Source organism: Carassius carassius, chromosome 13 (genome assembly GCF_963082965.1).
Source record: "Carassius carassius chromosome 13, fCarCar2.1, whole genome shotgun sequence".
NCBI lineage: Eukaryota > Metazoa > Chordata > Actinopteri > Cypriniformes > Cyprinidae > Carassius > Carassius carassius.
The window spans coordinates 24,422,786-24,438,694 of record NC_081767.1 but is presented as its reverse complement, the minus strand read 5'-3'; the positions used below and the strand labels follow the sequence as shown (position 1 = coordinate 24,438,694).

The 15,909-nt window shown below is 39.3% G+C and overlaps 1 protein-coding gene across 4 annotated transcripts in view; it reads right to left on the bottom strand.

Annotated features, from left to right (window-relative positions):
- Nucleotides 1-15,909, bottom strand: part of LOC132156162 (C-myc promoter-binding protein-like) — a 28,265-nt gene that overhangs the window by 10,148 nt on the left and 2,208 nt on the right. For 3 of the 4 annotated variants that reach the window (XR_009437386.1, XM_059565054.1, XM_059565053.1), the window contains 18 exons: nucleotides 12,775-13,119; nucleotides 12,309-12,555; nucleotides 11,820-11,889; nucleotides 11,291-11,460; nucleotides 10,400-10,638; nucleotides 10,243-10,309; nucleotides 10,041-10,099; nucleotides 9,573-9,717; nucleotides 9,267-9,442; nucleotides 8,704-8,804; nucleotides 7,589-7,810; nucleotides 6,845-6,990; nucleotides 6,383-6,409; nucleotides 3,938-4,071; nucleotides 3,364-3,496; nucleotides 3,046-3,252; nucleotides 2,803-2,931; nucleotides 1,500-1,644 (listed from right to left, as the gene is read on the bottom strand). Coding sequence is in view for 3 of the 4 variants with exons in the window: in XM_059565054.1 (XP_059421037.1) it covers nucleotides 1,500-1,644; nucleotides 2,803-2,931; nucleotides 3,046-3,252; nucleotides 3,364-3,496; nucleotides 3,938-4,071; nucleotides 6,383-6,409; nucleotides 6,845-6,990; nucleotides 7,589-7,810; nucleotides 8,704-8,804; nucleotides 9,267-9,442; nucleotides 9,573-9,717; nucleotides 10,041-10,099; nucleotides 10,243-10,309; nucleotides 10,400-10,638; nucleotides 11,291-11,460; nucleotides 11,820-11,889; nucleotides 12,309-12,555; nucleotides 12,775-13,085 (2,728 nt within the window). In the remaining variant the exon portion in view is untranslated. The remainder of the gene's footprint in view (nucleotides 1-1,499; nucleotides 1,645-2,802; nucleotides 2,932-3,045; nucleotides 3,253-3,363; nucleotides 3,497-3,937; nucleotides 4,072-6,382; nucleotides 6,410-6,844; nucleotides 6,991-7,588; nucleotides 7,811-8,703; nucleotides 8,805-9,266; nucleotides 9,443-9,572; nucleotides 9,718-10,040; nucleotides 10,100-10,242; nucleotides 10,310-10,399; nucleotides 10,639-11,290; nucleotides 11,461-11,819; nucleotides 11,890-12,308; nucleotides 12,556-12,774; nucleotides 13,120-15,909) is intronic. The other variant, XM_059565055.1, reaches the window with a different exon arrangement.

Genomic DNA, 15,909 nt, shown 5'->3' with positions numbered 1-15,909 from the left:
TTCAAATTGAGAATATCTCTCAAACATATGTAACAATTTTAAGCAAAATCGAACAAAATAGATTTTTCAGGTCTTTGCCTTAAAATATTTTAAAAGATGCAAAATTATTTATGGTACATGGTTCAAAATAGATTTTCTTTTCAGCACTGCTAATTTAAAATGTATTTTTTTGTATCCTTGCACAATAAAAGTAAGTATTGCTTTTAATAACTTAGACTGAACGAATTGAAAAGTAAATTCAGGCAATCAGCCCTTTAGTGTGAGATACAATCAATCTGCATGAGAAAGCTGCAGTTTTTTGGGGGTGATTGGTTAATGCAGCTTGTTTTAATTATGAAAGCCCTTCTCTAATATGCTGTTTACAGGGGGCTGTGTGAGAAAGGAGATCAAATCAGGCACAGAATGTGAACTTTAGTTACAGAGGAAGTGGCTATCAACTCCTATCTTAATTGGACCCATTAAAGTCTTTTTGGTTCAGTAGGCAGACTGGATCTAGCCCGAGTACAGAGGGGGAAGACTGCTGAGAGATGGTACCCCCTCAGGCACAAAACTCAAGTAACCCTGTCTTTGTGTGAAATGAAGGAAGGTTTTTCTGATAGTGGGAAATGATATTGAGTCCACACTCCCCTGTAGACTAGGCTAGATATATTTATTCTGAAACAACTCTGATGTTATAACTAACTGTTTTGAAGAGAAATTATAAGTCCTGGTGTGGAACTCAGTCACAATGATTATTACTTTGCAGAAGCAATGAATGCGGCTATTGATGAACTGGACAAAATCTATGACCGTTGCCCAATAATGAATTCTGTTCCAAACTCTAATGAGCTGCTGTCCCTGTTGTATGTTTTGAAGCATGGTAGCTGGTTTGAGCTGGTCCTTAGTTGGTCACGAGCTGGTTTAAGCTGGTCCTGAGCAGGAACTAGTTGCTTAGGACCAGCTCTGGACCAGTTTAAACCAGCTCAAACCAGCTACAATGCTCCAAAACATACCTAACCAGCATATATCGTTTTTTTCAACAGCGTTGCCTACACAGGCAGCTTTCTAACCAAAATGGAATCTCAAAAGTGGCCAAATTGGAAGGGATTTTCAAAGGCAGTCATTCCAAGCATATGAAGCACCAACAGACTCACTCACAATTTATTTCAATAGAGTTTACCATTAGTGTGTTACTAAGCTAACATACATTGGGTAAAATACTCATATTTTATAATATATTTTATTACATATATTGTGTTAGAATAGTCATAGTTTAGTAAAATGGGTAATTTGTGTAATTTTTATATTGAGGCATTTAGATATTTTGTCCATCATCTTGTGTTGATTTTGGAGCTTTTACAGTGCATTAAGACTGTCAATCTTTTTAAAATTTTGCAAAAATTAGAAGGCTGCATAATAAGGTGTAATGTTTCTAGATTGGATCTGGCTTTGTTTTGACAGGAAATTTAAAGAGTGTGTCCACTTCTGTGGAATGTGTGAAATGGAGTTGGGGGTTTTACCAGAAAGATGGGTGTCTTTTGGGTGGGTGGTCTGCCTCCTCCATACTTGTTTGAACAGCACCACACCCCGAACCACATTTCTCAGCTTTCCCCACAGGAAGTATCCCCCTCTGGTGGAGGAGGGCCATGTGCTCTCCAGAACAGCCTGGGGAGAGAAGAACACCACAGTGAGACACACACACACACACACACACACACATACAGATTAACTAAATAATTCTACAGTGCAACGCTTCTCATTATCTTAAGTAGATTGTGTTCTCTCTGAAGGACTAGCTGTAATTACTCTGATAGAATTGGAACAACACTCAGCTGCCCAGACTTATGTCTCTGTGAGTGTGTCATCTTGGTATTTTGGGACATCTTGCAAAGCACACACAAAAACTGGTCCCCAGGGAGATGATTGCTAGTCTAAGCTTTTGTCTAATGATAACAGGCATGAGAAACAAAGTCACAAGCCAAATCTGCTGCCAGCTCGAAGGCTCTTGAGCATCAACATAGCACACCTACATAGGATAAATCTGATTTTACAAAAATAAATTTCACAAATCTGACATCGGTCACCTTTTTATGAAATCTAAAGTGGCTCCAAAATGTACCTGCACAGTTAAACACTTAAAATGAAATGATGCCATTTCATTAGATAACAAAATGTCAAACCAGGTGGCATTTGCAAACCAATTATGCCAAATCAGTGGTTGGGTTGGGACTCATAAATGGGTTGCAGATCTGTCATGATTTTATCTGTTCTAGTTGTTGCTAGTAGGAAAATGCTAAAAAATAATTGCAACAAACCATATAATTGTGCACAGCTTTGATAAAATAAATATGCTTAACTTCTAAAACTAAGAGAAAAAATTTGTTTATCTTTTATAGTTGATTTTTGTTATTTGTCCATTCAAATGGTTTGTTATTTCAGTGCAAATTAATCTTTCACTTTGTAAAAGCTAATCAAATTAGATGATGCAACACAGTTTGCATGACATTTTTTAATCCTCAAAAACCATGAGCAAAACTCCAAAAAGTAAAGGAAGTACCACCCAGAGGACATACTCACTTACGAGGAAAAACATATTTATTTGATATCTATTTTTTAATGCAATAAAATTCATACATTTAGAAAAAACATTTTAAGGGTCACTGCAGGTATTTAATCAAGAAATAGCAATACAATTCTGAAATATTGTATCATATGGTCTACCACAAAACCAAAAGTATGTCTTATTATAGATAATTTATATATATTTATTTAGTATTAGTTAGATTTAAATGTGTCTCCATGTAGCACAAAAACTGTTCTCACCCTGTTGTAGTACCCATAGGTAATGGCATTTGGCTGCACCCCTGCTTTCTTCATTTCAAAAAGAACCCGGACAGCAAGAACAGGCTGTCCATACTGCCCACACAGCTGCATCAGGACCCGGTAACACACCTCCATTGGAGCAGAAATTAACCATTACTAACAAAACCACAAATTTCTGCTGTCTAGGTGCAGCACAAAATGTACAGGCAAAACCAATCAATGGACACTGTTAGGTGACTCTACCTCATCAGGAGGCTGCAACTTTTTGTCCTGCATGTTTCGCAGCACGTCGTAAGCAGTATGCAGTGCCCGTACTTTAGAGTGGCAGGCGCTGACATACGCGGGCAGGCAGATGAACCACAGGCCGTGACAATGCCTGAGCAGACACTTGGACCACATCTGTGGGATTGAGGAGTATGTCTTAGCCATCCTCTGGGCTGATTTGATCTCCTACAGAGGGAGGATCAGAGAGAGGATGGGGCATTAGAGAGGAGGGGGAGAGGTTTGACAAGCGGCATCATGGGGTGTGATTTGGATGCAATTACTGTTTGAAATACCAACCTGTTGGGAGCGCCTGAAAATGGCAGCTGGGCTGATGGGACTGATTTGTCTCACGGCTGATGTTGCTTCAGGGACTCTGGGACCATCCTGAAGCTCACAGAGTTGTGTGTTCAGTACTGGGAACCCACTGTAGCTGCAAGACATCAACACCATAAACACTGTTCTTCCTTACATGTTAATCTCATACTTGATTGTTATTGTCTAGTGACGTCAAAGTTTATTTATCAAAAGCACAATGCTGCAGCCTGCAACACTAACTGCAGGCAATACGATGTAGTTTCTGTAGTTTTAGAGAAGATAAAAAGGATTGCAGATTTTAAAAGAAAGAAAATTAAAAATAGTATATAGGATATAATATCTAAGTTGTTTGTTTTTGCATTTTCTGAGGAGTGGGCATTATTGCTTTAGTGAGAGTTTCTGCAGACACAGGATCCTTAGAGGGGTTTATTCTACACGCTGCTCCCTGGGAGAGGTTTGAAAGGGGATTACACTGTTGCTACAGTGCAATCTGTTGTGTGGTGTACTGTTTATGTGCACAGTGTAGTATTGTGCATGGGAGAAGCATCTGTTGTACCTATAAACCATAGGAGCCTCTTCTCCTTCTGGAAGAGCTGGCAGCTCCGGAGGTGTGATGTAGACCGTGTGCTCGCTGCGGTGGGATTTGTCAAGTTCAATAAGCCTTGTGTCTTCTGGCTTTTCGCTGTCCACCTAGAGTAAATACACACTTTATTTGATACAAACTGTCTTCTGTTGCTACAAAAACACATAGAAGAAACAATGACCCGTTACTGAGAAAAGAGCAGGTTGTAGTTAAGAGGATATATGTTTGCCAACACTGGTCATTGAGGTCTTAAAGATTAAAGTAAAAAGCAAAAAGAGGAACTGGATAGAATATTTATGGCAACTGGAAGGATTAAAATAAGTCTTTTTTTTTTTGCTATCTTACTATATTGTTAAACGGATTCATCACCAAGAAGTCCTAGCGATATTTTGGTCAGAATTAGGAACTGAATCTTGAACCAGACAAACATACTGCCACACTACCATGCCAAGGGATTTTCCACTGTCTGGACATGCTGCAGTTAGCCAGGAGACTCAAAGTGCAGATGATCTGACCTCAAATCAGATGGAGCGCTGGTTTTAGTGTAAATGATCCTGATAATCTCCCACATTGCTGTGTCCTACTAATCTCACATCTGTACCAAGAAGCTCTGTTCCTCCTAGTCTTCATCTAATCCTTCCCATCTGCCACAGACGCACTACAAGTGCACTGACCTGAACTTAACGCTTAATGTTGTATTGCTCGAGGGGTGTGAAACCATTCCAGTGCAATTTATAGGCTAGGCAAGGCTTTGAGGAGCCACTGTACATTTAGCCTTCGGACAAATTCTGCCTACAAGCCCTGTAAATGGACCATAAATACATCATACAAATCTCATGCCACTGTACTACATTGGAAACAAGGAAAGCTATTGAATAAAGAACGGCTTTATATCTATTGATAGAGGGAATATCTGTCTCTATAAAGAATTATCAGCAAAAGTGTTTTGGATCGTATTGTTACAAAATCATTAGACAGACAATAAGAGCAACGGGGCAGAATCGAGTTCTCCCTGGAGGTGCAAAATGAGTTTCCCTGAGAAGGTTTAGATCAATCAGTGGCTCTTTTTCACCAGAGAAAAACAGCATTGATGACTGTGGTGTCAATAAGAGCTCTCTGTAATGCATCGAGATGCCGAAAGGCACTTCCACGAATATGGTACAAAAAAGTCAAAGTCTATTTTCAATAAAAACTCAGTAAAAACAGGTGCCTAACCTTTAAAAAATGCTCAAATGGTCAAAGTAAATGAAATATTAACAGCCTGATTGCAATATTAGCAGCCTACTGTGAAGTATTCTATAGAGCCATGTAATAATTCTACATTGTGATGCAGAAAATACTCAAATGTACACTGGATTCAACATTGAGAGTTTTGAACACACGTCTATGTGTGCGTTATTGCTGGTAACCAATCACAGAGGCAGCACCAGAATCAAAAGTTTCACTCAGAAATTCAGAAAGTGGGTACAAGATGGTTATATATTATTAAATTATGATGAACTTTAAAATTGGGTTTCACACAATAACTAAATGCTTTCAGGCTACAGCTGTACATGGTTTGTCCGTTACCTCTCTGATTCCTTTATAAATGTCCTCTGTGAACACAACCCACAAAACCATGTCAGTTTAAATCAACTCAATCTGTCATTTTCATTACCACCACAGTGCTAAAGAACTGTCCTGCAAGGTCCTCGTGAAAGGGAAGGACAGGCCAGAGCAGGATAAGTGTGACTTTCAATGATGGCAGCGTAACTGAAAGTGTAAGACAAAGAGCTGCATATTCGTCTTTACTAGAGCACTAAAACCTTGTGGGGAGGACAGGTGAGAGATGACTCCTGTTCCTCTAAACAAGAATAAATTGTGTGCTCCTGTTGAGACAGATATAAATGTACTACAAAGGCACAAAACAACCATCTGGGAATATATTTGTCTGCACTTTAAAAAGGAGACAACATGCAGCGGTTCGCTGAAAATACAGCTTCAGATCCATGTGCAGTCTGGATCATACTGAGAAAGGGCACAACAGTTGTGAATATAAGAAAATGCAAAGTGGCGTAAGGCACATACAAATTAATTATGCATGCAGGATCTTAGTGGTTCTGCAGAGACTGATCTAAACAGAAATGTTTTTTAATTATGAAGCCAGGATTCATAATACCAGCTATGAATCCCTATACCCATGGTGAAACCACAAAACAAAACAGGTCATGTCTGTAAACTGAGGTCAAAAATCTAGGGTGAGCATTTTTTTTTTCTTGAACAGTAATAATGATGTTTTTAGATTACAAAGTAATGTAAAATAAAATATTTCTGAGGACCATTAAATGCCATTTTTGTAACCAGGGTAAAGGATTATACTGGCTGTTTTCACTTCTACAATACATCAGAAGTTAAAAGACACTGAATTAAGCAACTTACCTTTCCTCCTTTCTCCGTACCGAACAGCTTTCCAAGAAAGCAAGTAAAGACAACAATTTAAAGAGAAAAGAAAGCAGTGAGAAAAGGGAAAATAATAGGGCAGCCTGCTTAGATGAAAAGCCAGAAAGTCGAAAATAACAAACGAGAGAACAATGCTCACAGAAAATTAATTACCTGACATAAGTAAGCCCAAGGGATCACAACAGCACAGCTAATAATGACAACATTTCCCCTTAGTGTTCTAAGAAATCATGCTTTGTACGTACACTTCCTTGAACTCTTTGGTTTTCTCACATGCTCTTTGCTAAAAGCCTGGAGTACTGTTGTAAAATTGTAACTCTTTGTGAGCATTGTAGAAGCAGTTCATTTTGAATCGAATTAGAGGTGGCTGTATTCTGGATAAAGCAATGAGATGTATTTCTTAGCGGGAACTAAATATGTATATAGACCAGGGTTTCATACCTTGTCAACACAGTCATCAAAGAAAGCAAGGCTTGCATCCTTATCGCTGACAAAAGAGCACTCTTCGATGAAACGAATGAACATCTGTGTCTTGGTCATGAGGGAATAAAACTTTTGATGGGATCGATCACGACTCCTCAAAAAGCCTGCAAAAAAAGCCATATTCAAAGTCAAGGACATCAAGTGGAGAGTCAGAGAGGTGCCATTACAATAGGAAAAGGTGATCACATTCATTATTTGATTACTATAATTCACTGCCACAGTTGTCAATTGTGATTAAACCTTTAATCGGTCAAATTTAGGAGGGTGCATCATGAATTACGTGTTAGTCGCTAGATTGTCGTCATTGAGAAAGCCGTTGAGTGTACACTGTGTGAAAGATGCAATAGACTTTTATTTAGTGATTACATAAGAGGCTGCAGATGTGTTCACAGACATTCTATTAATCATTGCATTTTGTTGGACCTATCAGGCATGTCTAATTTCCAATGGGGCTTTATCAAAACCGCCACAATAATTTCAAGCATGATTTAAGATTCCACAGGCAAAGGGCCAGATTTGAGCATTCTGAGCAGCTGCAGAGCTTCAGCCTTCCACTAATGTATTACAGTGGACTCTGCATGTGGTTGGGTCCGATTTCCGTTTTGATGCTGATGAAGAAACTTTATCACAGCTGTTCCTAATGTTCACAAACAACAATAGGAGAAAGGTTATTCAAGCATTACATCCATCTTGGCTGCTCACCTTGCAGATCAAAGAGTGAACTGGCGTCAGTTGCTTTCTCAGAAGGTGCCTGTGTGATGGGCAACAGGTATGAACGGTAGCCCTTCAAGATGGCCGCCATGAAGCGCAGAAAAGCCTCCTGGATCTCCAGCTCCAAGGTTTCCAGACTCTTCCCACCACTGCCAGGTTCCCGCTCACTCATAAAGGCCTCCATGTGTCCTTCCTCACGGCTCATCTGATAACCTGTGGAAAATGTATTCTTAAACTACTATTTTTTAACTAGCATTCAAAATTTTCATATTTTTATTTAATTACACTTAAAAATATATTAAAACAGAAAGAATACATGTAAATTGTAGTAATATTTAACATAATTGTTGTTTTTACTATACTTTTGATTAAATAAATTCAGCCTTAGAGCAAATACATCAAAAACACAAGGCAAAATTCATACACAGGTAGAAATGTATTGATAATGTCTAGGTCATATATGTAGCAAATCTCAATAATGAGGATATAGTATGCTCAATTTGAAATATGGACGCATTAAATAAGCTCCTTTCACGTCACTTCAGAAAGGTCAGCAAAAAGATCACAGGCTCTGTCTGTTATTATACATCCACATCAATGGACACATAATGTTCTCCATAAAACATATGGGAACACAGTCATTTAGCACAGAAAGATACATCAATTTTATTATAGTTTACCTATAAATAATCTCACTGTTAGGCCCAGTTCTATGAGTTGGTACATTCCATACAGGACATTCTCGACAAAAACACATTGAATAATTGGGTTCAAAGACTGAAACGTCAATCAGCTCTCATGTATCAGACAGTATTGCAGCATAAAAAAAGACGTTGAACCTTACTCTGCCTCTAACCAGCCAATTGCCCCCATCTCTAAATCTCTTCACATCTCAAGGATGATTGGTTTTGCTCTTACTCGGTCAAGCAATCATAAAACATTGTTAGGTAATAAAAATGATACTGTCAGAGCCCAAAAAGGACAGTAGAAGGCCAGTTAGAGTTGCAATTCTTGTGCAGTGAAGTGAACTAATATTACCTTGAAAAGGACAGAAAATCAGTTAAATCATTTCTTTGTTGACCCCACAGTGACCCGCCCTCACTAACCCTCATCCAGTTGCTGGTGGAGATTGCTGAGGGTGTTAATCAGATGTTTACAGGCTTTTCTTGGCAGGATCTTCCAGGTCAGGGATCTGCGCTCTTCTTTGCTGAAATAGGCCACACATGTTCATCATTTGAAAGAGTAAACAGCAAAGGGAGAACTGAGTGCTGCACTATAGTTTCAATGTAGCTTTTACAATGTCTGTAATCTTTAAAGTGCATACGGGCAGATAAACAACAAAGTAGCATGTGTTCAATACCGAGGGTCCTGTCTTTACTACAACATTCCTCACTGCTCATATATCTCCATTCTGATCTTTTAACCATCTGCATGAAGATAAAGATTGTAATTAATCGGAATTTCACTTAAAAAGTGTTTGCTACTGCTTAGAATTAAGTACAAAAACACTATGCAGATCACAAAAGACACCAATCAAAACCTACAATGGGAAATTATTTTGTGAATTTATGCAGTAAAAGATGACTTTATCTCAACACCGTAGGTCAAAAAGGTCAGAAGAGGCTCTCATGGGAACTCAGAACTATGTAGAGGTGAAAAGGTCACTCACTGTGTTATAGTGTTAGTGTCCAGGTCCACACAGCTTATGTCCGTCGGTGGCTCATAGAAGTCAAAGTACCGCGAGTCCACCCCTACAATGAAAGGGCATGGAGCACTGAGCACATCTGCCAGGGCCAGCGGGCAGAGAGGAATGTACGGGCACGGCCAGTGGAAGGGAAAAATCATCTGTGGGACATGTAAAACAAGTTGAGAAAAGACAAAACCAAAAGTGGGAGAACAAGCAAAAGGAACTGAAACTGTAAGACTCTTAAAATAGGAATGGGAAAGGCATGAGTAAAAATAGTCTTCCACTCACCGACACCAGGGCCTCGGTAACGCTGGTAAGAACTGCTGGACGTAAGGAGTGCACTAGGATCTTGTGTTCAGTCACAGCCAACACCAGCAGAGTCACTGCATTTTTGGGGCCGAGGTTCCACAGCAGTGTAGAGAGCCTTCCACCACTGTGGACAGAGGAAACAGGCGTGTAAACAACACTTACTCACCAAAATCCAAACCAAACCAAAAAATAAATGTCCAAAGAAAACACAAAGCAAAACATAACCACACACACACTAATCTAAAACAAATGGTAAATTTAGACGTGAATGATCATCTGCAGCTTTATTCAGGCAATTGCAAAATACTGCAAGAGGAGTCTCAACCCACTTTAAACATGCTATAAAGATATCACACTTAACCAGGTCCTGCTGAAGTATCACTTGCACACTTCATGCTTTGATCAGCATTCATCTGACATGGTTAGTGTATCTTGTGTCTGACTTACCTCAGAGGGAGTGGAGAGGAAACAGGCTGGCTCAGCATCAGGCTATCATGTGGAGACAACTGTGAAAAACAAGTACACAAACACGCGGTCACAGTGAGATGAGGGCCATTGTTGGCAGCTAACTGACCACACTATGTTATTTGTTTGGACACAATCAAGAAGGACAGTGTTCAAAGAAAGACACCATGTGCACAAAGCTCACCTGCACCAGGATACGTGGCCTTTGTGAGGAAGGGAAAGGAACCTTGTGCATGAAATGGGAAATATGCCTAAGAACAAATAAAAAAAAAAAACATTACTTTCTAGTGGCCGCAAAATGCTCTAGCCTAGCAACCTCCAAAGTTGTCCTCAGAACTCACTTCTCGATGGGCAGAGTGTGTGGACCTGAGATGGAGTATCTGTAGAGGAATGTCAGGAAGTTACGGAAAGCATCAAAAAAGGGCCAGTGAGAGAGAAGGCAGATGCTTTTGTTGGTGTGGACAGTCATTGATCCATCAGGCCTGAGCCCGTTAGCCTGCAGGCCCAGCTGAGATCGCTGCTTGTCAGTCAAATGTTCTTCTGGGTAGGGCTCATAGAACTGGATGGCAGCACCATAAACCTGAGAGCACGAGACAGACTCATTGACACAGACTCATAGGATTTGGGTAGATTTACATTTCAGAGAACAAAAAAGACTGTCTTGCACAAAGTGCACAATGGCAACTATTTTAGCCTATTTGAAAGCAATCACCACCGATATCTATTTCAGAACTGCTTTCTCAAATCTAGAGAGTGATACGGAAGATTTATTTTTGCAATCTTTGAGATCAGAAATATCACAGCTTAGCCATGTTTCTTTGAAGCCGCTCACCTAAATGAATAAATTATACAACACTGCAGCAAAAATAGCCTTGAGACCTGTTCGGCTGTGAGGAGAATGAGCTGAGTGTATAGATGTGTTTAACATAATTGAGCTGACCCAAACAGCACTTAAGCAATGCATTATTAAACAGGCCAATTACACGTTCACCTTATTTTCAATTCTTTTCTGAGGCCCATTATTTACAGGCAGTTTTGATATTCCACCTGAGGCAGTTTCTAGCTGCTTTGAATTCTTTGCACATTGCTAAACCAGAAAGGATAATTCACCTTCTCGAGTGTCTGATTTTCTCAAAGAATGATGGTGCTGCAATGAAAAGAAAACCTGCAGAAAATCTAAATGTTTGTGTGTGTATTTGTGCATGCTCATGCGTGAATTTTTCTTTCTGTACCTTCTCTCCAGAGGCGCCTGTGAGAACGAATGTTGAAAAGACAGGTAGAGAATATTTGGTATGAGAAGGCCAGCACTCAATGGATGCTCCCATCGGCAGGCAAAACAGGGGCACGGATTCAGGCAAAGGAAAGGAATCATAATCCTCCTCTGGGTATCTGGACAAAAGACCTGCATACATCCCATACAAACCCTCAATTAGGCTGTAGAGCTCCATCAAAGACAACAATTATTACTGATCACTGCATTGCTTGCCTTGTAATTAATTACTTGACCCAGTCTACCATATGACAAGCTAATCGCAGGCAGTGGCTAAGCCTAGATCTTTTTGGTGTTGTGAGCACTAATCTTAACAATGACATCATGTTGTTCTTGCTATATGGGAGTATCAGGTTTCATTCATCTGCAGTCGTATCCTACTATTCTGATGTGCCTCTTGCTAACACATCCTTTCCCTCCTGCTGTTCATTGCAAAATGCACAACAAAACACAAACTGTAAAAAAAAAAATTCAAGGCTGAGATACAATACCTGCTTTGAATGCAAGCGTGTTGGATTTGGCCAAAGATTTTTTGTAGCACAAGTACACAGAGGACCCCCACTGTAAATGCAGGAAAAACAGAAACTAAGTTGATTTAAAATTTTATACAGATATGTAAAAGGATGATTCTGATGTTATTTCTCATAATTCCATAATTTATGGAAAACTACCCCCCAAAAAGCTTTTGAACAGGGATGTACCAATATTACAATTTTGAAAATACTGATAAGCTGATAATTCTTGAAAATCTCACCAGTATTGGCTGATATCACAAAAAAACTCTGATTTCCAATTTGGTACCCATATTTAAATCTAAATTTCTAGATTTGAATGCAGTTGAATGCTGCTGAGTTTCAACAAGGGTTCTTGATTAGCAAGACTTCCATTGACAACCAGCATCATTAGAAAAACCATCAGACTCAACCAGTTATCCAACATCTAAACTGGCCTTTTCAACAGAATAGGACTGTTGTGCTCACCATACTGCTGTTGAGATTCTTGTCCACCTTGCAGAAAGCATGTGGTGGTGTCTCTCCCTTGCCAGGAACAATGACACAGATGTCTGTGACAGCCAGCGTGGTGTGAGAGTGATTCTCAGAGGCACGCCGATATGTGATGTAGATCCTTTGGGAGGAGGAGCTACTGATATTAGCAGGGCGACCAGAGGGCGTGGTCTGTATAATTTGACAGTCCGGCTTCAGTTTCTCCTTCCACTCAAAGAGGACACTAAGGTTCATGAAATAAAGGACACAAGGATAGTAAACGTTCTCCAAAACAAAATTGAAAACACAAAAGGTTCAAGGTTTAGCTTTTTGAGAATCGGGTATATTTATATCTTTGTCTACAATCATTTTGTCCCTGAGTTTGTCCCAAAGAAGAGAACAAAACTTTTAGCAACTGTTTAGAACAGCCTTTGCTTCAGGAGAGGACTTAAAATTGTCTTACCCCAGGTCTGTGAGTGGCGGTTTGTCTCTGCCTCTCCTATAGCAGAGGAAGATCTGCGGCCCCATGAGGCTTCCTCCATTTAGTTCGGCAGGAAGTCCAGAGGGGGTGCATTCAACGCAGGTATACCCTCGAGGTACTTCCTCTCCTACGGAGCGAATCATCACTGCAACATCAGTAATGGGCGCCTTGAGCTGGGTCGAGCTCCGATGACCACCATCGTCAGGGTGGACATCTTCCTCGAGGGGCTTAGATGAGTTGGTGAGTCCTGCCACCACAAAATAGTCTGCTACACGAAGGCTCTTGTCTTCCATTTCTGATCATTCCCATAGAACGGGACTGTATATGCTAGGGAAAAAAGAGAGATATGAATAGAGTGAGCACTTGAAGAAATAAGCCTAGTAAACACTGTTGCTTAATAATGCCAGGTGCTCAGATTTAAACATCCTCACAAACAACTTCTTTAAACCCAGAGGAATAAAAAAAAAAAAAAAAAATCAGCACATGCAGTGTGATTTATACAACACTAATAAAATTTTTACTCTTGTAACATTTTCTCCCTTGTGTGCTTAGAAAAGGATATGACCATTACACATCTACAGATGCAGAGCACAACCTCATAAGACAATCTTAGTGAGAAATATAAACTGGACAGACGAAAGCAATTACCCGTTCCTGCTGGGGATAATGGAATATGTCCTATTATGCTTTTGAAACATGAGTCATAGAGTTTGTACCTGCAGAATAAGTGCATAGGAAGGAAGAAAAAAAAAGTACTTTAAAAAATGTCAGACAACAAAGGGAATTCCTTCTGCCTGCATTAATGTCAGGTTTCTCACCATAAGCCTTACTAACACCACAACCACTGATATCTTAATTAGAGATTCCCTTCTCTTTCAGAAGAGGCCTGCCTGGGGCTTTTACAACACAAGTTGGCACACGTACTCACTCTGAGCCATCATGAGGGACTGACGCTAACATGGCTTCGTGGTACCAAAAATGGCCTGGCACCCACTGGTAGACTCTGTGTCAACCATTATCTTTCTGTAAGGGTCACACAGTCCCACCAATCACTGATAAAAAAGGCTAATAAGCATCTAGGGGTGTAAAGTTTCTCTGTATAATATTTGCATAATTTGTGTTTAAAATCTGAATTTTCATGAGCCATTACTCCAGTCTCAAATGTCACATGATCCTTTAGAAATAATTTTAATATGCTGATTTGGTAGTCAAGAAACACGAAACATAATATTTCTGTGAAAACCAACCATAATAAATATTTTTCAGGATTTAATACATTTAAACTACTCTACACCTACTCTACAGGTCTTTGGTGGCTTGCAGATTTATAGCTAATGGCTTCTCTGTGGTTTACAGTAATGGCCAACAAAGTCACAGGACACAGCTCAAGAGCTTAGGAATTGAAACTGACCTATTGACTAGTTCTTTCGCTGTGACGAAGTGTTGAGGTAAAGAAGTTCGTCTTATGAGGAACCAGTGATGCTAAATGGTGTAAAGTGGGAAGTAGCTGTTTCTAATAAATATTTTGGAAATGTTGACAAGTCACTGGCAGATTTCATGATCCTGGTTAGATTCTGAGAATGAATACAAGCTTTAAAACTCTTATCCTTCTCATCTTTATAAACCTTTGGGCTTTGAAGGAGAGGTCTCTAGAACACTCTCTCTGTCCCTTGTCCAACACTGACAAAGACACTGATGCACATTTTGTTCCAGGTGTCTCTACTATAGTCAACTTCTATGCTCAACAACATCACACAAAGCAAACATAAATCCATCAATCTGCTTGCAAAAACAATCAAACATCTCAAGATCCAGTCACACCAACATTGTTCTAGAAAGATACAACAGAAAGTCCACCAGACACAGTGAGGAGAAAATGTATCAGATGTGTCACGTTACGTGAGAGATTTAGGATTATATATAGACGTAATCTCTCGGTCCAACAACCACGCCATCCGCAGAGGCTGGCTGTGCCCTCTCTATCATCAGCAGAGAGAAATTATAATCCTCACCATGGCAACCATGAAGAAAAGCCAACGAATATTTATCATTCGCCTTAAAATTGCAAGGAGGAGAGAAAATACTTACATAAAACTAACAATAATGAGTCACAGATGAGCAGAAAGCTGACTCTTTTGGTAGAGATAATGATGCAATAATGAGGACCTCACAATCACACATCAACAGTTCAATAACAACATAACAGCATAACCCCACAGATTAGAGTGAAATTCTAGGCAAATAAGGATAAACTTGACGATAATTATATCGTTATTATATTATAATAGGGCAGACGGCACACTGGAAAGCCCTAAGGCAGATTTCATTGTTATGTGATGCAATTAAAGAGTGTCTTGCACTGACACAACACTTTTCAGACAATTTATAGGAAGTCACGCTCTCATTGAGAAACACCATAGTAATGTCAAAGAGAGACTCAAAAATACCCGGAAGTATGTGGAAATTGCAGCGGAAATCCTGGCATGGAAAAAACAATACATGTAAGAAAAGGACACTTAATGTCTGAGCCATCCCATCAGACTTCTGAGAGAGAAATAAGGAACTCCTTTACTTCCCTGATCGCTGACCAACTTCTTAACTTGTCATTTAAAAGAACTGGAGTAAGAAATCGATGGTTCCCTTTTCCAGTGTAAATGACTGGACAGTTCCAGTACACACAGTGCAGAAAGCACAACGCAACAGAATGAGGCCACAGAACAGGAAAACAACCTCACATAATGGACATAAATCTGAGAGTTGCAGCAGGCTGTGAGTGTATCCATGAGGTGGTGTAGGATTAGCACTCAAAGTACTGAGCCATTACAAAAATAAATATAAAAAGTAATTTCTGATACATAAAAACACATTCCAGAAAAAAAACTACAAAAAAACCAAAGACACTTAAATGATTAAAAAATTATAATTGTATTATTTATCAAATGATAAACAATAATTCAAGCCATTTATTTTTTAAATATTGTTTGGTTTTTTGTTTTATCCATATACCGTATGTATAATTAAAGCTGCATAAAGGACTTCATAAACTCCAAAAGAGCATGCATTGTGAATAAATAATAAAATTAATCATATAAAATTGATAATATTTTAAGAATAAAC